The sequence below is a fragment of the Nicotiana tomentosiformis genome, chromosome 6 (assembly GCF_000390325.3).
Source record: "Nicotiana tomentosiformis chromosome 6, ASM39032v3, whole genome shotgun sequence".
NCBI classification, from domain to species: Eukaryota; Viridiplantae; Streptophyta; class Magnoliopsida; order Solanales; family Solanaceae; genus Nicotiana; species Nicotiana tomentosiformis.
In genome coordinates this window covers 21,334,283-21,358,071 of record NC_090817.1, presented here as the reverse complement: position 1 = coordinate 21,358,071, position 23,789 = coordinate 21,334,283, and the positions used below count along the sequence as shown (strand labels likewise).

Here is a 23,789-nt window from a genome sequence, read left to right as displayed (position 1 = left end):
GGGGTGGGGCGAGGGTTGGGGTGGAGGTATGGGGTGGGTTGGTGGGGATTGAAAATAGGGTGGGGATGGTTGAAAAAGAGTTTTGGAAAATATTTTCCCTTCTCTTCATAGGGAAAATATTTTCCTCCAATTGGAGGAAAATGAGTTCATGAGGAAAATATTTTCCAAAATATTTAAGCCAACCAAACATAAAAAAATTAAAAAATATTTTCCTTCATACCAAACACACCCTTAAAGAAAAAATATTATCAGCTAATTGGTTATCTGGCAGATTCCAAGGCCAAACGAAAGCCAAATATATCTCAATTGGAGGGAAACAAGATACCCATGAACACTACTACAACACTTACTCAGATGCCTGCCCAATTGTTTACTTAGGAACATGTTGCACAGATCTTACAAATGCTGGACAGAACTGCTATTGGAGGTGATGCCAGTACACATATGGCAGGTAACTACTTTTGTAATAGCGTTCATTACATCAAAATTTTTAAGTGGATAATAGATATAGGGGCTACAAATCTTATGACTGGTAATAAGGATCTATTACATAATGGAACATTAGTAGGAAATGCAGGATATGTGCAATTGCCTATAGGGGACTCAGCCTCAGTAACACATGTAGGAACCAGTCAACTCAGTGGAGGTGATGTACTTCAGTATGTTCTTTGTGTACCAGTCTTTAGGTTCAATCTTTTGTGTCTGTCTCTAAAGTGACAAAAAAATTGAACTATTTTGTGGCTTTCTTTCCTACCTTCTGTGTCTTCCAAAATCTTTTGTCTGGGAGGGTGAAGAAGATTGGTAAGGAAGAAGATGGCCTGTACATGTTTTCCATGACAGGGGCATATCAAACATAGAAGATTCATAACTCTTTTGCAGTTGTTAATACAGAGAATGCAGTTATGTGGCACAAACGAATGGGACATGTGCCTATGCAGGTACTCAGGAGAATTAATAGCCTAAAGAGTTGTACAAGTCCTCAATTGAATAAATGTGTAGTTGTCCATTAGCTAGACAAACTAGGATGCCATTTTCAATAAGTCAGAGTAGGAGCCTTGATAGTTTTCACTTGATTCATGTGGATGTTTGGGGTCCTTACAGAGTTTCTACTCACAATGGGACGAGATATTTCTTTACTTTGGTTGATGATTGTACAAGGTGAACCTGGATGTTCTTAATGAGATTTAAATCTGATGTTGTTTTCCTGCTAAAAAATTTCCTGATTATGGTTAAGACACAATTTGAAAAATCAGTTGAAATAGTTAGGTCAGATAATGAGAGTGAGTTTTTTAATAATAGTTGCAAGGAGTTATTTCAGTATAATGGAATAGTACACAAAGCTCTTGTCTATACACTCCTCAGCAAAATGGGTGGTGGAAAGGAGGCATCGACACATTTTGAAAACAATCAGAGTTATCAAATTTCAGGGGCATATACCAACTCAATATTGGGGGCATTGTGTGGAGACAACAGTTTATATAATCAATAGAGTTCCCTCTTCTGTTATTGGTTATAAATCACCCTATGAAATGCTTTATAATAATCCACCTTCCTTATCTCACATAAGAGTCATTGGATGCTTGTGGTTTGCTACTTACCTGCCCAGATAAGATAAATTTCTTCCCAGAGTTGTGAAATATATCTTACTTGGTTATGCTCCTCATCAAAAGGGTTATCAGCTGTTAAATCCGGAGACTGCTGAATTATTCATCAGCGGGGATGTTATCTTTCATGAAAATGCATTTCCTTTAAAAAATTTATCAAATGGCTCTGACAACATTCTTATGGATGATCATTCCACTTGATCAACTAATGTAGTTGATAATTCATTTCCCACTAGCATTGTTTCCACATCAGAGCAGGTAGTGCAACTTATCTCTGCACTAGAAGCTTCTGATGCTTCAATTGTTGCTCATGTTTCATGTAGATCAGTCGAGCATAAAGTTCATTCTAATTCTTCCTCACATACTACATACACAAACTCAACAGAGTTTGAGGGTGCACCTATTTCCACAACATCCTCTCTCACACATGAGGATGTTAGGAAATCTACCATAGTTTCAAGGCATCCCATGTGGCTTAAGGATTATGTTAGACCTGACAAGGGCAGACAAAGTATCCATTATCAGATGTTCTCAACTATGCGGGTTTATTCTCCAAATATGAGAGTTATCTTTTCAATTTTTCTGCGGCAGAGGAGCCACAATCCTACCATGAAACTGCTAAAGACAATATGTGGGTGGAAGCAATGCATGCAGAAATCAAAGCATCTAGACAAGAAGGCTATAGGTTGCAAGTGTGTTTACGAAATCAAATATAAGGCCAATGGCGAAGTGGAGAGGTTTAAATCTCGACTTGTTGCAAAGAGATATAATCAGAAGGAAGGATTGAATTATCAAGAAACGTTCTTTCTTATAGTAAAGATGGTCACTGTCAGAAGTATTATATCCTTGGCAGCATCTAGGCACTGGACTGTGCATCATATGGATGTTTACAATGCATTTTTGCAAGGGGATTTATCTGAGAAAGTGTACATGACTACGCCTCAAGGTTTTTCTGATTCCTCAAACAAGTCACTAGTTTGCAAGTTGCTTAAGTCACTCTATGGACTTAAGCATGCTTCTTGACAGTAGAACATTAAATTGACAACTGCTCTTGTTTCTTCTCGCTTTCAACAAAGTCATCTAGATTACTCATGTTGATACCCAATTTTGCCCTCATATTTTTTCAAAATATATACATGCCTTAAAAATAGTATTTATGCATCATTATTTAGTTTACAAATATATACAAGTATTTTTCTTATAATTTTCCATATTTTTAGAGCTCTTAAATTAATTTTCTTGCATTTAAATTATATAAATATCTAGTAATTATCCCTTTAAATTATTTTATGTTGACTTAGTTACCTAAAATTATTATTTTGCACCTATAATATATGTTTCAAATATTTTATTTCATTCCATATAATTATATTAGCATTTTAAAGCTATTTATCTAATTTTACAATAATGACCTATATTCATACACAATTGCTTTTTTATTTTATATTAGTTGTGTCAAAATAGCATATTTATATTTTTTATAATACTAAGTTATTAGTTTAAGCATTTCAGTGCGTAAATAATATTTTCATTTATTTACTAAGCATTTTTTATAAATTATTTTGATAAAATTTTGGGTATTTAAATAATAGCCCATTCTAACCAATTTTGGACTACATTAGTAGCCTAAAACTACCTAAACCTTAGTCCAGTCCATCCCAGCCTAAAGCCAAATGACCCTTAGCCTCAAACTCGGACGGTACCTGTCTAAAAAAACCCGCCCCGTTTCCCTTGTGATCCTGGCAGTTGATCTCAAATGATCAACGACCCATAATTAACCTACCCGTTTTATATTACCCCTCACCCTAAACCCTAAAGACCCATTTTTCCCTTTACCCGCCGCCTCTAAACTCTCTCTGTCTCGCCTCTCTCTTTAGAAACCCTAGTCGCCTCCCCAATCTTCTCCAAATCTGAGTAAATCATGGATTTCCTCTGTAATTTATTTGCCTTTTACGCGTTATCTCGTTGTTACTTGCAAGATTATGGTATTACTTGGTACTTGCCTAAACATGGCAAGTACCATCTTTCCGATTCTGTCCAAATGAGTCCTATTTCTTAAATCTGGACCGAATTTCGTCTACACGCGTCTGATTCTACACTGTGTGAGTTTGATTTCGTTTGGATTTTTGCTGATTTACACTTTTCCTAAAAAACTAGGGTTTACCGGATTCCTCTCTTAAATCGATTTCAAATTGATTTGCATGTTGTCTTTCCTTGTTTGTTGCTTAATTTACTCTGTTTCCTTATGTGTTTGTTCGATTTTAAACCAACTCATTTTCCCTTCTGGAGGGGAGACTTTTGAAAAAATCGATTTCTTTACTAAAATTTTGAGATTTTTGCTACTCTCTTGCTTGGTATTCTGTATTGGCTGGCTGAAAGCCAAGGCCATTAGCATCTTGTTACTTAACCCGTTCTTGGTGCGAGCACTGCCATGAGTTCATCGAAACTCTTGGGAACTTTGACGCATTAGGGATCCTGGGTTTTCTATGGAAACATATTCTTTATTGTTCTTCGCTTAACGGATGGGTCACTATACTTTGCAATTTTGTTCCAAGTCATCTATGGTCACCAGTAGTTATAATTTGCTTTTCTCATGTCTAAATGCTGCCCTATTGCCAAATTAGCATGACTGCTTCATAAGATCAAGACCTATACTTAGCACAATCTGAACCTTCTTTAGGTAAATAGTCTACCGTGTCGATGCTAGAATACCTACATGTGCTATTTAACATGAGCTTACTCTTCACTCTGTACTGAATTTCTATGATGCTTGTCTTGCATACATAATGTGTTTTAATGTTATAAGACCTTTTCCCTCAACTGTGATCTTGCTTCCCTGCTAATATGCCCCAGTATGTCTTAATCCCCTGTTCCTTCAGTGATTGCTTGGACAGTCATAATGTGTGCTCCCTATCATGTTCTAATGCAATCTTGCCTCCTGATGAGAATTAACATGTTTGTATTATGATACTAAGATGAATGCTTAGCTTAATCAGAACCTCTTAGGTCTCAATTGGTTTAATGCCATGAATGATAATCTATGTATATCTTGCAAACCTGTTTCTTCCCCAATTTCTTTCAATATGAGGCTATCTATGTGGTGCTTTGTTGTCCTGCTGAACCTACTGGCCTATTTGATTAATTACTCTATATGCTCAATTTGGCTATGTCTACTTTAGGATATAAATGTATCTCCTAACTTCTGTCCATTTTCTTCATTGGCAACTTATGCTATTCTGAACTCTTCATTCTTAGCCGGCTGAAAGCCAAGGCTACCTAGGTTCTATGATTGGCCTTCCTAGTGTGAGCATTGCTCGGGGTCCAATTGAGACCCTTGTGAACTCTGACACACCAGGGCTTGTCCTTAGTCACTCCCTCAATCTCAAAATTGTTCCTATTCACTCTACTTCCCCCTATTATGTGTTGTGTACCTGAATTGGTTGGTTCAAGTGATGCAACACTTGGTGCCATGGTTGAGTAAACTAGTTCTGGACTCCTCTATGGATCCCTGAGTCGTGTATTGAATGTGGATCTTTGTTGAATGCCTGGGTATGCCGTATAAGAGATATTGAAGGCCCAGGCAATACTGGGTATATATTTTATTTGGGCTTGCTGTGGGCCTCTTATCGCTGTTATGTGACATTTGTATTTTTACTCGTATTTGAGCCTGTAATAACTTTTGTATAAACACTTGGGGAATTGATAAGAATGAGAAACATGTATGTCTAAAGTTTGCGTGAAAGGGTAGCCAACATGCCTATAGGATTCACATGACTTATCCAACCTGCTATGTATATGCCTTTAATCTTGGTTGCACTGTTAGAAATCATGCCATTAGGACAAGTACACACACACGCTATCTGCTAGCAAATATGAATGTTGCCATTATTCTCACTGCGACGTGTTACTAGTAAACCAGCCTATAGGAATAAGTGTTAATGAATTTTCCTTCAATTCACTTCAGTTATTCGCTAGAAATCATGCCTACAGGATTTTGATCACTTCATTGCTATTGTATCACATTGTTCACTAGAAATCTTCTTTATAGGACTAAGTATAGATAAAACAAGTTCTAATCTTCAATTGTTAGAGATCCTGCCTATAGAAAATAATTTCTTGTTAATTGGTTAATATAGACTACTTAAACAATGTTCCCAATCGTCACAGTTAGGAAAATCTGGATAATTCTGGGGCTCTTCCCAGCAGATTCTGTTATACCCAACTACGTAGATCACCTAGGCATCATACATATAGGATTGGTAACTTAAAACTCTCAATAATTAGCTTATAATACCCGCATGATTCTGTCTATAAGCTATATCCTGTATCTGAAATTACATGCATACTTTGATCGCCTAGAACGCATGTCTATAGGATTCTGCAGATTCATGATTGGCATATGTGTTTGCGTGCATTTATTGCTTAAGTGCGGAGGCAAACTTGAACCCCCCTTTATTGCCATATTTGAAGTCCAATGTGTTTTGTATGTTGCCTAGTTTTATCATTTTGAGCAGCCTAAGTTTAAGTCTAGAACCACCCTAAATAAAGGTCCAATAGCTCCTGGACCATAGGTATGGGACATGTAATGCACGCATAGGGTACGACCTATAATTGAATTAGAACGCTTTTAGGTAACAACATTAACATAGTAATCGGGTAGCAGGAGATGATAGTCTGTGCTCGCTGAATAATATGTGTAATACCCCATCTTGAAGGAGTTATGAAGTATTATTTATGTTGCACGGGGTGATCCTTTAGGCTAAAAAACTTAGGACCCCCTTCTTCTTTATATGTTATTATTAGATCTAAATAGTTGTATCCCTATATTCGCACCAAGATCTGTATTAATCATGTTGTAATAAAGTTCTGTGACTTCTGAACTCCCTTTGTTTATTTGATCACCTAGCTTAATCGTAATCCACATAATCTTAAGCTCAGCCGGGACCCACAATTGTGGACCTCGAGGAGTGCCTAACACCTTCTCTTTGAGGTAACTTGAGCCCTTACCCAATCTTTGGTGGCGTTGACTAGTCAAACAGAGTCATTTGCATAATAGGTGCCATAACGTACCTTAAACCGTTAGGTGGTGGCTCTCCTCTTTTAATACCTCCTTAAAAGAGTTGTCACATGTCGAAACACGATTTCGCGAGAAAAAGGGGGCGCGACAGCATGACGACTCTGTTGGGGATACTTAGGTTCTTACCATAATGAACTTGGTTTGTGTTGATTAGTTTTCTTTGTTATGAAACGCACATTCCTTTCCATCTTTATTTGTTAAATTTTGATTACATGCACATCCCTTTCCCGTTTACCTTTACTTGTTTAAACCTGTTATAACATGTACGTCCCTTCCTTTCTCCACCATTATTTTCTTAAATTTGTTACGACATGCACATCCCTTTCCCTATTCTCCCTTATTTTCTCTAAATGCTCTTCATTTGTTTAAAGACTACTATATTGTTTGCTTTATTACATTCTCGCATATCATCCACGGACTAACTTCTTCCTTTGTCTCTCTTTTATGTTTTACCTTAATACTGTATTTTTCGCTTTTTACATATTTATCATTTAAATACTTGGCAATGTATTATTATCTTTGCATAAAGCATGATCCACATTATATTCCACTCGTGCCCAACTAATACCATAGTGACACTTGATGAGTGTTCGCGCTCTTCCGAAAATTACCCTTTAAATTGTAAAGGCTTATTAGCGGTAAACTAGTCGATTAACGGTGCAGTCGATGGTTCCGTGCCTTTCCTTCTCAAGTTGTCCACTTGAGAATACCAGTCTAGACCCTTATAGAAATCTCGCTCCAATATCAATTGTGCATGCATCATGTCAAACCTAGTATGGGTTAGAACGTTGTCCACATGATAATCCACTAAGATAAGCCTTGTCCAAAGCCCGACGGGATTTCCATAATCCCAATGGACACCATCATGTTATGTGCATTACTTGGAGAAAACACACCGGTATGTTGATCATTAATGTGTAAATAGTCAGACCCGGAGGGGGAAAGGGCTAACTCTATTTGTTTTGCAGAAAATGAGGCACGAAGTCCCCAGGTTCGGCATGGTTCAAAACATCCCACCTTTTCTGCTTGATTGGTGGAAGAACCTCTCACCTAGTGACCATAATTATATGAAAAGGGTCCTCAAAAATTTACCTTCCTTATTGGACATTCGGCCAAATAACGCATTGATTGAGGTCGCCACTATGTTTTGGGATGAGAAAAGAGATGTCTTTCACTTTGGTAATGTAGAGATGATCCCTCTCTTAGAGGAAATAGGAGGCTTCGCTAGGCTGCCACGGGATAGTCCGAGTTTATTAGTACCAGAAAATTGCACTCCCCGCGGTTTTTTGAAAATGATGGGTTTCAAGAAAAATGATGAATTACTCTGTCTGAAGGAGTCATACATACCATTTGAATTCCTTCATGAACGTTATGGGCATAGCAAGTCATATCGCCTTCACCGTGATGAACTTGCCATTACTTCTTTGGGTTGGACACACCGCCAAGTTTTTGTGTTCATTATCTGTTTCTTGGGGTTGCTGATATTTTCGATGAAAAGGGGGAGGATCCACACTCGCTTAGCCATGGTCGCTAGGACTCTAATGGAAGGAATTGAAGGACAAACTTACACTATCATCCCTATGATCTTGGCCGAAATATACCGAGCTCTAGATCGATACAAGCAGGGGTATGTTCATTTCGAGGGCTGTAATCTGTTGCTACATGTTTGGTTATTAGAACATTTCCAGAGAGATGAATGTCGTCAGGAACTTCTGCGACGACCATTGAATGACTACATAGCCTACCATCATCCAAAACGAATGACATTTATCCCAGATAGGTTCGCGCAACTTGAAAATGCTGTGAGCTGGGTGCGTTTCTTCAGCAATTTGACTGACGAAAGGGTACATTGGATGTTCGAATGGTTCCCTAGCGGCGATTTCATTATCATGTCAAGAGAAACCACTTATTTAGTGCTGATCGGGTTAAGATGAATCTATCCTTATTCTCATATAAGATTAATGAGGCAAGCGGGAAGAAAGCAGGTTATACCTCAAGTTTCCAACATAGTCCAGTATAAAGCAGACTTTAAAGGGAACATCATTACGTTCAAGTTCGAGGCGAAGCATATGTGGAATCAAAAGGTCGTTGTAGAGAAAGACACTATCGATCCAGACAGGTACCATGCCGACCATGTATACTTCTACCCATCATGGTTGGTAGATGATATAACGGGAGATGTCAAGCCATGGATTAATATAAAAAATAGGGTTATAGATGACGTTGCTGAAGCATAAGTTAAGTATAGGATGCTGCGCAAGAGGGTTTTCGAGTCTGAAGCTAGACATTTGGAACATCACAAAATGGATATGGAAGCCATCGGCGAATGGAAAGAAATTGCTACTAAATCAACAGAAAAATTGGAATATTTGGATCAAGGGTTAATGGAACTTTAAGGGAAGATGAGGAAGCAGCTCTCGGATTGTCAGAATACGGAAGGCAATGAGGGAGGGTACCTAGCAAGGGCTTACCTACTATTGGACATGCGCGACCTGTGGAACTTGATTGATGGATCCAAGAAGGCCAAGCATGGAGAAGGTCCTTCTAGGACCAAGTAGATTAGGAAATGATGTTCTTTACTGCTTTCTAGCTTAGTTTTGGATTTCGAATGTAATAAGGCAAATGCCATTATTGACTTTCTTATTATTGTCGTTTTAGTAAGGATTTGACTCATTTTCGCATTAATGAAATGAAACAATTATTGGCATCAATTTTCTCCAAGTCTATGTGTCGCTTAGGCCTACTCCGGGCACAACGAGGTCCCCCCAAATTAGGACGCGATTCTGTTACATGATTTTGCAGAGCATGTTCAATATTGCAAGCATTCTTTCAATATCCCTTACTGACTTGGTTACCTTTTGTTTTACTTTCTTTTGATTATTCCCCTTCCCCAAGGTTGGTTCGTATATACTGGCATCATCCGCATATCACACTAGATCCAGAGGTCCTCCACCTCCTCCTCCACTAATTGATCCTAAAGGCAGAAGCAAGGAAAAGAAAAAATGGACTATTTAAGCGGTATCAGAAAGGACAATGCAGAGAACGTTGAAACCTCGGACGGACGGAATACTCCAGCACAGAATGAATTGGTCCTACGTCTGGAACAGAAAATATTGGAGCTACAAGGGGAACTTGAGCAGGTTCGGAACTTGGCAAACCTTTCCCTCACCCTAAACGTCCCCGACCTTAATCGACAAAACACAAATGCCCAAAACCCGGTACCTCCCCAAAACACACAAAATTCACTAAATCCTTCCGCACCACATCAATACGCCACACCTCCTCAAAACCAAAACCCTCCACCGGTGCCTACTCCTCAACAACACCATCACCACCCAACTCAATACCCACAAACAACCATATACCACACCCCTCAAAATGCACCACAACCTATTCCTGACCCGCAAAACTCAATCAATGACCACCATTACGCCCAGATTCCCGGAGTCTACCAAAGCAATCCCATATATGTGGAAACCTTACCCCACATCCCACAACAGAACCTATACATACCCTAATCCGCCAAGAAGGACCTGCTCATCAAGAACATGGCGGAGGAACTCAAGAAACTTACTGGCAGAGTTCAAAGTGTCGAAGGGGGCAAAGTCATTGAGGGTTTGAATAATGAAGATGTGTTTATTCATCCAGATGTAGAACTACCAGAGGGTTACAAACATCCTAAGTGCGAAATATTCGACGGAACTGGTGATCCGAAGGTGCACTTGAGAACATATTATGACAAACTTGTAGGAGTTGGAAGGGATGACAGAATCCACATGAAGCTATTCATGAGGAGCCTCACCGGAGATGCCCTGGCTTGGTACATCATTCAGAACCCAAAGAAATGGGTTAATTGGGTGAGCATGGCATCAGATTTCATGGATCGATTTAGGTTTAACACAGAAAACGCACTAGACGTTTTCTACGTTCACAATCTCAAGAAGAGGCTAACAGAAACTTTCTGCGAGTATGCTACTCGGTGGAGGTATGAAGATGCAAAAGTAAGGCCAGTACTGGAAGAAGAACAGATGAGTAAGTTCTTCGTCAGAGCTCGGGATCCGCAATACTATGAAAGACTAATGGTTATTGAAAATCATAAATTTTCTGACATCATCAAATTGGGAGAAAGAATAGAAGAAGGGATCAAAAGCGGAATGGTGACAAATTTTGAAGCACTCCAAGCCACAATTAAAGCCTTACAGTCAAGAGGTATCTCCAAGAAGAAAGAAGTAGGTGCGGTGATGGTAGCCCAAGGTCCAATGTCTCCTCGTACATACCAAACACCTCCACCCACATATCAGCCTTCACCTTTCAGATACCAACAACCTACTACCACTTACCATACCTATAACACCTAACCAGCATACTACCACTCACCACCAGCCCGCCAAAACTACCAAAAACCTAGACCAAGTTTTGACCGCAAACCACCAAGACAATACACCCCAATTGCTGAACCTATAGACCAGTTGTACGAGAGACTGAAGGTTGCCGGTTATATCACTCCCATTACTGCTGTTGCTATGGAAAACTCTTCCCAGTGGATTAACCCAAATAAGACATGTTCCTATCACTCAGGCATAAAAAGTTATACTATTGATGAATGTCATACTTTGAAGGATAAGATTCAGACATTAATTGACACCAAAGTCATACAGGCAAATGAGGTTGCACCCAGCGTCTGTAACAATCCTTTCCCAGATCACAGGGGTGGAGGGGTAAACGTAATAGCGACTGATGAAGAATGGGACTCAGAGGGGTCAATTGGACTCATTCGAGAAAGGGATAATTCTGAAACATCTCCACTCACTCTCACACTTATCATGGTACAGACTCAGGCACCAATTGAAGTTGAGGTAGCTGCACCAACTCCATTTGAGGTTGAAGTAACAACACCCTTCACCGTGATTGTAGCACATACGCCATCTTTTAAGTCTAATGCTATACCATGGGATTATGTTGAGGATGCAAGAAGGAAAGGAAAGGCAAAAATGGAAGAAACAGGTGCAGCGCAAGGCATGACCAGAACTGGTAGGATTTATACACTCGAGTATTTGGGAGGAACAATCAAAGAAGCCACCTCTAAACCGCATGTCATTGAGACTGGCCCAGATGATCTTTGGAGAAGGGTGCAGGCAAGAGAGTATTCTATGGTTGATCAACTGAACAAAACCCCTGCTCAGATATCCATTTTATCACTACTGCAAAACTCTGAGGCACATAGGAATGCCATGATGAAGGTGTTGAATAAAGCCTATGTACCCAACAACGTCACCAGTGGAGAGATGGCCAATATGATAGGGCAAGTGTTGGAAAGCCACAAGATCACTTTTCATGAAGACGAGCTGCCACCAGAAGGACTAAGTCACAACAGGGGACTGCATATCACAGTGCAGTTTGAGGACAAGTTCATTGCCAGAGTCCTGATAGATGGGGGTTCGAGTCTCAACATATATCCACTAAATACTCTGAAAAGATTGGGTAAAGGCCTGCACGAGATATGAGCAGGAAGTATGAATGTGAAAGCATTTGATAGGTCTCAAAGGGCCACAATTGGGGAGACCAACCTCAGTCTACAGATGGGCCCAACCTGGTTTGATGTTGAGTTTCAAGTATTGGACATATCTGCTACCTACAACCTATTATTGGGACGACCTTGGATACATGTCGTTGGGGCTGTAGCTTCTACTCTACATCAGGTCGTGAAGTTTGAGTGGAACCATAAGGAAATGATCATCCATGGGGACAGAAGTAATCCCATTTACACTAATCAAACTGTTCCGGTCATCGAGAATAGAAGGAAGTTAGGTGGAGAAACATATCATCGCATCGAGCGCGTCAACGCAATTGAAAAGAACAAATGGTGGAGCAGTAAGATAGAAGGCATATTGGCATGGAAAGGGTATGAACCTGGCAAGGGTATCGTTAAGAATCTCCAGGGGGTCACCAAACCGATACAGCTACAGCGCCATGACACAACTTTTGGACTTGGGTATGAATACACCTGGTACGAGTATCAAAATTGGTCGCCACCATGGCGTGGTCCTTATTACCCTCTAGAGCAATAAGTACCATATTTGAGCCAGTCATTTCATCAAGCTGACATGATGTAGGAGTCCGAAGAATAAGAAGTTCTAGCTGGCATAAGGAATCTATTTCTGGATGACGGAGACATGGATTGCGGTGCGATAGTTGAGGAGGAGGAGGAGGAATGCCTTATTATTCAAACAATGCAGAAGGGAGTTGTTCTCAAGAATTAGACTGCTGCACCATCAAGGGTCCGTCGAGTTCCTGGGTAGCCTGGCAATTAGTATCATTTATTTTTGAAACACAATTTTATGGGCATTTATGACATTTTCAATATTTTGTTTTAAGCATATTTTGTGTTGAAATAATTGCTCGAGTCATCGAGCCGTACTTGTTTGACATTTTCAAGATTTATCTAATGCATTGTTATTTTAGTATTTATTATTATTCTTTACATTTTACTCTACAACATTATTATTACCTATCTCGATGAACCTACGCCTGTGACATGTAATGAGATAACGCAACATAAGGATAGTGATTCAAAGGATCTGGAAGAGGATATAATAACCGAGGAAATTATCAGAGAAGTGGAAAACTTTGAAAACAAGCCTAAGTCCAATTTGGATGAGACCAAAACAGTTAATTTGGGAGATTCCGAAATAGTCAAGGAAACGCGTATAAGCATTCACCTATCACCGTCAAAGAAAGAAGAATACATCCAGTTCTTGAAGGAGTATGATGATATTTTTGCATGGTCCTATGATGATATGACCGGTTTGAGCACGTCCATAGTGGCTCATAAACTACCTACCAACCCTATGTGTCCACCTGTAAAGCAAAAGCTCAGGAAGTTCAAACCAGATATGAGTGTGAAAATAAAGGAGGAAGTCACCAAGCAAATCAAAGCCAAGGTTCTCAGAGTGGTTGAATATCCGACCTGGTTGGCTAACATTGTGCCGGTTCCAAAGAAAGATGGGAAGGTCAGGGTGTGTGTCGACTATCGGGATTTAAACAAAGCAAGTCCCAAAGATGATTTCCCTTTGCTCAATATACACATACTGATTGACAACTGTGCCAAGCATGAACTCCAATTCTTTTGTCGATTGCTTCGCGGGATATCATCAGATCTAGATGGATAAAGAGGATGCTGAAAAGACAGCCTTTATTACACTGTGGGGAGTATATTGTTACAAAATGATGCAGTTTGGCCTAAAGAATGCTGGAGCCACCTATATGAGGGCCATGACAACCATTTTTCACGACATGATACACAAGGAGATAGAGGTGTACGTGGATGGCGTCATCATCAAATCTAAGAGAACTACAAATCATATGGCAGATTTGAGGAAATTCTTTGATCGACTTTGAAGATACAACCTGAAACTAAATCCCACAAAATGTGCCTTTGGATTCCCTGCTGGAAAGTTGTTAGGGTTCATCGTCAGCCGCCGAGGAATTGAGCTAGACCCGTCAAAGGTCAAGGCTATCCAAGATTTGCCACCTCCGAAGAACAAGAAAGATGTGATGAGTTTCTTGGGGCGTCTCAATTACATCAGCCGTTTCATAGCACAATCAACTGTGATTTGTGAACCGATTTTCAAAATATTAAAGAAAGACGCTGCAACAAGTTGGACTGAAGAATGCTAGAAAGCCTTTGACAAGATCAAGGAATATTTATCCAAACCACCCGTTCTAGTCCTACCAGAACTTGGAGACCTCTGCTACTCTATTTATCTATACTGGATGGGGCTTTCGGCTGTCTTGGGACAACACGACGAGATGGAAAGAAAGGAACATGCCATATACTATCTAAGTAAGAAGTTCACACCCTACGAAGTATGATATTCTTTGCTGGAGCGCACCTGTTGCGCTTTGACGTGGATAGCTCAAAAGTTGAGGCACTACTTCTGTGCCTACACCACATATCTCATATCAAGAATGGATCCGTTAAAATACATCTTCCAGAAACCCATGCCTACGGGAAAGTTGGCAAAATGGCAGATACTACTGAGTGAGTTCGGCATCATCTATGTAACTCAGAAGGCGGTCAAGGGGCGTTGGCAGATCATCTGGCAGAAAATCCTGTGGGTGGAGAATACGAACCACTGAAAATGTATTTTCCCGATGAAGAGATATCATTCGTAGGAGAAGATATCACTGAAACCTATGACGGTTGGAGAATGTTATTCGATGGAGCTGCAAATTTCAAAGGAGTAGGTATTGGAGCAATTTTAGTGTGAGAAACAGGTCAACACTATCTAGTATCCGCAAAGCTCAGGTTTCCATGTACCAACAATATGGTAGAATATGAGGCCTGCATCTTGGGGCTCAAGTTGGCCATTGACATGAACGTTCAGGAATTGCTGGTAATTGGAGATTCAGACCTTTTGGTACATCAGGTTCTAGGAGAATGTGCTACAAAGAATACCAAAATATTGCCATATTTGTACTACGTACAATAGTTGATGAAGAGATTCACAAAAATAGAGTTCAAACATGTTCTGAGAATCCAGAATGAGTTCGTAGATGCGTTGGCCACTCTATCTTCCATGATACAACACCCAGACAAGAATTTCATCGATACTTTTCCAGTAGGGATCCATAATCAGCCAGCTTATTGTGCTCATGTTGAAGAAGAAACTGATGGCAATCCGTGGTTTCATGACATCAAAGAATACTTGGCAAAAAGAGAGTACTCGAAGCACGCAAATCATACTCAGAAACGCACACTTCGAAGATTGTCCAACCATTTCTTCTAAAGTGGAGGAATTCTATACAGAAGGACTCCAGATCTAGGATTATTACGGTGTGTCGATGCCAAGGAAGCATCCAAATTGCTCGAAGAGATACATGCCGGAACTTGCGGACCACACATGAATGGCTTTGTTTTAAGTAAGAAGATATTAAGAGCAGGATATTTTTGGATGACTATGGAAACAGGCTGCATCAGGTATGTCCAAAAGTGTCATCAATACCAAGTACATGTGGATATGATACGAGTGCCACCCAATGAACTCAATGCAAGAAGTGCACCTTGGCCTTTCTCTGCTTGGGGGATGGATGCCATCGGTCCTATCGAACCCGCCGCTTTAAATGGGCACAAGTTCATTCTAGTGGCCATAGACTATTTCACAAAATGGGTTGAAGCCGCATCTTACAAGGCTGTAACTAAAAAGGTCGTCGCAGATTTCGTTAGGGATCGTATTGTCTATTGATTCGGGGCACCGGAGTCAATCATTACCGACAACGCCACCAAACTTAACAGTGATTTGATGAAATCCATGTGTGAAACCTTCAAGATCAAGCATAAGAATTCCACAGCATACATGCCACAAATGAATGAAGATGTGGAAGCCGCTAATAAAAACATCAAGAAGATATTAAGGATGACGGTAGACAATCACAAACAATGGCACGAGAAGTTACCATTTACCCTACTTGGATATTGTACCACGGTTCGCACATCAATTGGGGCAACTCCTTATTTGCTGGTCTATGGCACTGAAGCCGTCATTCCCGCCGAAGTAGAAATTCCTTCTTTGAGAATCATACAAGAGACTGAACTCAGTGATACAGAATAGATACGAAGTCGTTATGAGCAACTGGCTCTCATTGACGGAAAAAGAATGAACGCAGTATGTCACGGCCATCTTTACCATAACAGAATGTCCAGAGCTTTCAACAAAAGGGTCAGGCCTAGACAATTCACACTGGGGCAGCTGTTGCTGAAACGAATCTTTCCGCATCAAGATGAAGCCAAAGGGAAATTTTCACCCAATTGGAAAGGGCCCTACATGGTTCACAGAGTACTAACAGGAGGAGCGCTCATACTCGCAGAGATGGACGGAGAAATTTGGCCAAAACTTATAAACTCAGACGCAGTCAAGAGATACTATGTTTAGATTGTTTACATTTCTTCATCTGATGTAACTGAACTACGCTTGACCTGATTCCCTTTTAAGAGGAGATACGTAGGTAGCCCTATGGGTTCGGTCACATCTCAATAAAATCTTCATTTTTGCCATGGTTAGAAACTGGGGTAGAATTTTGAGGAGGACCCTCAAAATTCTAAAGCAAGTCCACACAATTTCGTCATACGCAGAACAATCAAAGAATTGCTTTTAAACTGGGGCAGAATTTTGAGGAGGACCCTCAAAATTCTAGAGCAAGGAAGTCACAATGTCTCTAAAATATGTCACAGTCATTGGTTCATCTAACTTAGTTGATATTGCATACTACTATATTTTAAATAACTACATGCATCAAATGCATGCATTTCTTTCGAAAAACTTTATTTCTATAAACAGCTAGATGTTACCCAGGGTAAATCAAACATGATCTAAAGACAGGAACACAGGCAAGGCAGAAGACAGAAACACGAACCAACCTTCCCCCACATAACTCACAATTTTTCTTTGAATGCAGGTACAATAAGATAACGATACTCGCAGATACATCAAGACACTGCCTTCAGATTATCTAGCACAAATATCTTCAACTAAGAAATGCTTTTCCACTTGCCTCCTATTCTTTGCATGAGGCTAAGCATTGCCTCCCTAATTGCATAAGGCTAAGCACTTCCTTTCCTTGCATGACACTAAGCATTGTCTCCTTTCTTTGCATGAGACTAAGCATTGTCTCCTATTTGTATAAGGCTAAGCATTGTCTCCTTAATTGCATAAGGCTAAGCACCGCCTTTCCTTGCATGAGACTAAGTATTGTATCCTTTCTTTGCATGAGACTAAGCATTGTCTCATATTTGCACGAGGATAAGCATCGCCTCCTTAACTGCATAAGGCTAAGCATTGCCTCCTTAACTGCATAAGGCTAAGCACTGCCTTCTTTGCATGAGACTAAGCATTGTCTCCTATTTTGCATGAAGCTAAGCACTGCTTCCCTTACTCGCATGAGACTAAGCGCTGTTTCCTTTTTTGCATGAGGCTAAGCCCTGCCCCCTCTTGCATATGTCTAAGCACTGCCTTTTCCTCGGGATTAAATACTATCCCCACTACGCCACCTAAGACCTATCACTATCCTCTGTTCACCTAGGGCTAAGCACTGCCCTCATCTTACACAAGACTAAGACTTGTCTTGTCTCATCTTCGCATGTGACCAAGTGTCACATCTTTGCACTTCATAGGCTGAAATATCGCCATTTTGTCCAAAGGCATCATAGTCCGAAGGCATCATCCTCATAGTCAGAAGACACCATTCCATGGCCTGAGGATCTCTCAGCATTGCACATCATTATTCAAAGGCGTCATGGTTCAGAGGCACCATTTTCATGGCCCGTGGACATCATTTCAAGGCCTATGAATCCCTTATCACATGATTCATGGCCCAGGACGTCATGGTCTAAGGACATCATACTCACCGTCCAAAGACAACTTTCATGGTCCAAAGGGAATTTGCATCATATTTTAATTCTCGCAATAATCCATATATACTTACGTGCATCGTGTTTTAAGTTTTGCAGGTAATCCAGGAAGTAACTGTTCTCCTAACGGGAGCAATCTTCGCTCTAGTTTCCGTTCAGTATTGACATCCTGCAATTATTTCAAACGCAACCAAGCACCATCAATTACCCACTTTTACTTGATAACCGTCCAGATACTCGTTTTGAGATACATCCATAACATTTCAGAGTCACATTCATGATTTCGCGCAAATTCATCTGATCTTGTCCTACCCAAAATAACCCTTTCCGAAGCATACGACCGTTCCTATGACAACTCCATCGGTTTAGTTCACCGTTGGATCCAGAACTACACACGACCTGATTCCCGTAACACCAGGGATATGTAGGCAACTCAGGAACCAAGGTTCGGCCCCCATTTTTCAAATCACACCATCCCTCACTCAATTCGGCCAAAATTAGTCATCATATTCTTTACCCGATAACTCTTTCTTCATTCCCAGGTAAAGGGGGGGCAGTTGTTGATACCCAATTTTGCCCTCATATTTTTTCAAAATATATACATGCCTTCAAAGTAGAATTTTATGCATCATTATTTAGTTTACAAATCTATACAAGCATTTCCTATAATTTTTCATATTTTTGGAGCTCTTAAATTAGTTATCTTGCATTTAAATTATATAAATATCTAGTAATTATCCCTTTAAATTATTTTGTGATGACTTAGTTACCTAAAATTATTATTTTGCACCTATAATATATGTTTCAAATATTTTATTTCATTCCATATAATTATATTAGCATTTTAAAGCTATTTATCTAATTTTGCAATAATGACCTATATTCATACACAATTGCTCTTTATTTTATATTAGTTGTGTCAAAATAACATATCTATATTTTTTTTATAATACTAAGTTATTAGTTTAAGCATTTCAGTGCACAAATAATATTTTCATTTATTTATTAAGCATTTTTTATAAATTATTTTGATAAAATTTTGGGTATTTAAATAATAGCCCATTCTAACCAATTTTGGACTACATTAGTGGCCCAAAACTACCTAAACCTTAGCCCAGTCCATCCCATCCCAAAGCCAAACGACCCTTAGTCTCAAACTCGGACGGAACCCGTTTCAAATAACCCGCCCCGTTTCCCTTGTGATCCTGGCCGTTGATCTCAAATGATCAACGACCCATAATTAACCTACCTATTTTATATTACCCTTCACCCTAAACCCTAAAGACCCAATTTCCCCTTTACCTGCCGCCTCTAAACTCTCTCTGTCTCGCCTATCTCTTCAGAAACCCTAGTCACCTGCCTAATCTTCTCCAAATCCGAGTAAATTATGGATTCCCTCTCTGATTTATTTGCCCTTTACGCGTTATCTCGTCGTTACTTGCAAGATTATGGTGTTACTTGGTACTTGTCTAAACATGGCAAGTACCATCTCTCCGATTCTATCCGAATGAGTCCTATTTCTTGAATCTGGACCGTATTTCGTCTACACGCGTCTGATTCTACACTGTGTGAGTCCGATTTCGTTTTGATTTCTGCTGATTTACACTTTCCCTAAAAAACTAGGGTTTACCTGATTCCTCTCTTAAATCGATTTCAAATTGATTTGCATGTTGTCTTTCCTTATTTGTTGCTTAACTTACTCCATTTACTTATGTGTTTGTTTGATTTTTGACTGCTATATAAACCCCCTCATTTTCCCTTCTGGAGGGGAAACTTTTGAAAAAATTGATTTCTTCACTAAAAGTTTGAGGTTTTTGCTACTCTCTTGCTTGGTATTCTGTATTGGCCGGCTGAAAGCCAAGGCCATTAGCATCTTGTTACTTAACCCGTTCTTGGCGCGAGCACTGCCCTGAGTTCATCGAAACTCTTGGAAACTTTGATGCATTAGGGATCCTGGGTTTTCTGTGGAAACATATTCTTTACTGTTCTTCGCTTAACTGGCGAGTCACTATACTTTGCAATTTCGTTCCTAGGCATCTATGATTTGTATACATTTTCATTCCTGAGATTGGTCAGTTCAGCATGTTTTCTGGATTTCTTTTGTGTGTAATTCCGTTTACTTTCCTCTACTCTTTAGGTCTATTTAGCCTTTAGCTTCAAGCATGCCTAAACCAGGTTCTATTAAGTCCCGACCAGTCAATGTGCTAGAAATTATTACTGTTTGGGACTCTTACACTTGTTAGCATCTTCTGGTGTTTAATTTAGTCTTTTGCTATTAATCTTGTTACTTGAATATGCCTTACTCGCATAATTTATACTTCTTTAGTCGACTAGTGTAGTGAGTTCAAAAGCATGGATATGCACACCCACTATATGGCACAAGCCTGTTTTCCAACATATTTTGAATTTCTGTGGTAGCTTGCTTATCTAACATGTTTGACCCTTCTCTCTATCAATATGCCTTTAGCATGTTTAAACCCTTCCCTGATTCACCAGTAGTTATAATTTGCTTTTCTCATGTCTAAATGCTAACCTATTGCAAAATTAGCATGACTGCTTCATAACATCAAGACCTATACTTAGCACAATCTGGACCTTCTTTAGGTAAATTGTCTACTGTGTCGATGCTAGAATACCTACATGTGCTATTTAACATGAGCTTACTCTTCACTATGTACTGAATCTCTATGATGCTTGTCTTGCATACATAATGTGTTTTAATGTTATAAGACCTTTTCCCTCAACTGTGATCTTGCTTCCCTGCTAATATGCCCCCCAATATGTCTTAATCCCCTGTTCCTTCAGTGATTGCTTGGACTGTCATAATGTGTGCTCCCTATCATGTTCCAATGCAATCTTGCCTCCTGATGAGAATTAACATGTTTGTCTTATGATACTAAGATGCATGCTTAGCTTAATCTGAACCTCTTAGGTCTCAATTGGTTTAATGTCATGAATGATAATCTATGTATATCTTGCAAACCTGTTTCTTCCCCAATTTCTTTCAATGTGAGGCTATCTATGTGGTGCTTTGCTGTCTTGCCGAACCTATTGGCATATTTTATTAATTACTATATATGCTCAATTTGGCTATGTCTACTTTAGGATATGAATGTATCTCCTAACTTTTGTCCATTTTCCTCACTGGCAACTTATGCTATTCTGAACTCTTCATTCTTAGCCGGCTGAAAGCCAAGGCTACATAAGTTCTATTATTGGCCTCCCTAGTGTGAGCACTGCTCAGGGTCCAATTGAGACCCTTGTGAACTCTGACACACCAGGGCTTGTCCTTAGTCACTCCCTCAATCTCAAAATTGTTCCTATTCACTCTACTTCCCCCTATTATGTGTTGTGTACCTGAATTGGTTGGTTCAAGTGATGCAACACTTGGTGCCATGGTTGAGTAAACTAGTTCTGGACTCCTCTATGGATCCCTGAGTCGTGTATTGAATGTGGATCTTTGTTGAATGCCTGGGTATGCCGTGTAAGAGATATTGAAGGCCCAGGCAATACTGGGTATATATTTTACTTGGGCCTGCTGTGTGCCTCTTATCGCTGTTATGTGACATTTGTATTTTTACTCGTATTTGAGCCTGTAATAACCTTTGTATAAACACTTGGGGAATTGATAAGAAGGGGAAACATGTATGTCTAAAGTTTGCATTAAAGGGTAGCCAACATGCCTATAGGATTCACATGACTCATCTTTGGTGGCGTTGACTAGTCAAACAGAGTCATTTGCATAATAGGTGCCCTAACGCACCTTAAACCTTTAGGTGGCGACTCTCCTATTTTAATACCTCCTTAAAATAGTTTTCACATGTCGAAACCCGATTTCGCAAGAAAAAGGGGCGCGACAACTCCATCTTCACTAAGAAAGTGGCAGGGAAGATAGTTATAATTTTGATTTATGTTGATGATTTACTTATGTCATGACCCAAAATCCAAAAAGGCTGTGATGGCGCCGGACACCACTGTCAGGCAAGCCAACCATAATCAATTAACTTAATTACCCATTTTAGTATTTTTGAAATAAAAATTTTCTTTAATAAAAATTGTAGAGATAAAACTCATAGAGTAAATGATAAATATTTTTGCAGCTAAATTTCTAAACAATTCACAACCATTCCCAAAATCCGGTGTCACAAGTGCATGAGCATTTACTAGGGAATTAAAAATAAAATACAACATCTATCCAGAATACAAATTAGATAGGAAAATATAATAACTTTGTAAGAGACTCTGTTAGCTGCAGATCGTAATATAGAATGCAGCTCACCTATGTCCCCCATAATTATTAACCACACCTCTGCGCCCACAAGGCCTCTATACATATATGTACCTGCACAATAAAATATGCAGCAAGTGCAGTATGAGTACGAAAATAACGTGTACCCAGTAAGTATCAAGCCTAATCTTGAAGTGGTAGAGATGAGATGACCGACTTTGACACTCACTATGGGTCAATAATAATAATTAAAATACAACTAGGATATTTAAATCAGCATGATTTACAGAATTTTAAACAATTTTTTTAATCAGCGAAAATAATCAAATTCCTTCAAATGCAACAATTCTCTATATATTAATTAAATTCCTTCAATTCAAATAAATTTTCCAATTTATCAACTAAATATCATTTACATAAATAACAATTAATTCTTTAACAAGCAAGAATAATAATTCATTAAATTCTAAGGATTTTCCAATTTATCAATTTGCTTCGCAGGCTGAAATAAACTATTAAAGTATCATGTAATTATTATTATTAAGCACGATTTCTGCCGAGGATGTACGGCCCGATCCAGAGTGTCGTGTACACTGCCGAGGGACGTGCGGCGCAATCCATATATGCATCTATCTTGCCGGGGCATTCGGCCCGCTCCACAAGAAAGGAGGACATTTTTTTATGCACCTCCGAAAGGAGAGTATATTTATTTTGATATAAATTCGGGAGGAAGGACAATTTCTTTTAACAATTAATTGATTTAAACAGAAAATCAAGCATATGAGATTTTCATTATTTAATATCTTTATCTAACAATTCACAGTATATTCATATATATCAATTTAATATTAATTAATTAGGAAATGCAATTTACATAAGTAATTCATGCTTTGAGTCTTAAACTACCCGGACTTTAGCATTTATAGTAGCTACGCACGGACTCTCGTCACCTCGTGCGTACGTATCCCCCGCAATTAGCAATAATTATTCAATTTAATCCCTATAGGGTAATTTTCCCATCACAAGATTAGACAAGAGACTTACCTCGTCTCAAAGTCCTCTTTCCGATTACCACGTCGCGTTGAATTCTCGATTGGACACCAAAAGATCCGAAACTATCCAAATATTATATACAATAATTAATATATGCTCAATAATTCGAAATTCATCCATTAAATAAATTACCCTATCCAAAATGGTAAAATTCCTAAAATTCACCCCGGGCCCACGTGCTCGGATTCTGGAAATTTTCGGATGAAAACGTTACCCATAATCTCAAGAACTTAAATATATAATTTCTACCTAATTCCATAACTATTTTCGTAGTTAAAATCTTATTTTTATAAAAATCTAGGTTTTTCATCTAAGCCTTTGATTTCTAAGATTTACTAGTTATAATCTACCTATAATCTATGTATCTAACTCAAGGGGTGTAGAATTAACTTACTTTCAAGTTGTTAGTTGAACTCCCAT

The 23,789-nt window shown here is 39.2% G+C and overlaps 1 protein-coding gene across 1 annotated transcript; it reads left to right on the top strand.

Moving 5' to 3' along the window:
* The first annotated feature begins 402 nt into the window (after positions 1-402).
* LOC138893662 (uncharacterized) lies at positions 403-2,627 on the top strand. The gene is made up of 2 exons (XM_070178311.1): positions 403-451; positions 1,819-2,627. The coding sequence occupies exons 1-2, from the start codon at positions 403-405 to the stop codon at positions 2,625-2,627; spliced, it is 858 nt and encodes a 285-aa protein (XP_070034412.1).
* The last annotated feature ends 21,162 nt before the right edge of the window (positions 2,628-23,789 follow it).

Coding starts and splice junctions, on each gene's coding strand:
- LOC138893662 (XM_070178311.1), top strand. CDS start 403: ATGCTGGACAGAACTGCTATTGGAGGTGATGCCAGTACACATATGGCA. Junction 452..1,818: donor TGCCAGTACACATATGGCAG/GTAACTACTTTT, acceptor CAACTAATGTAG/TTGATAATTCATTTCCCACT.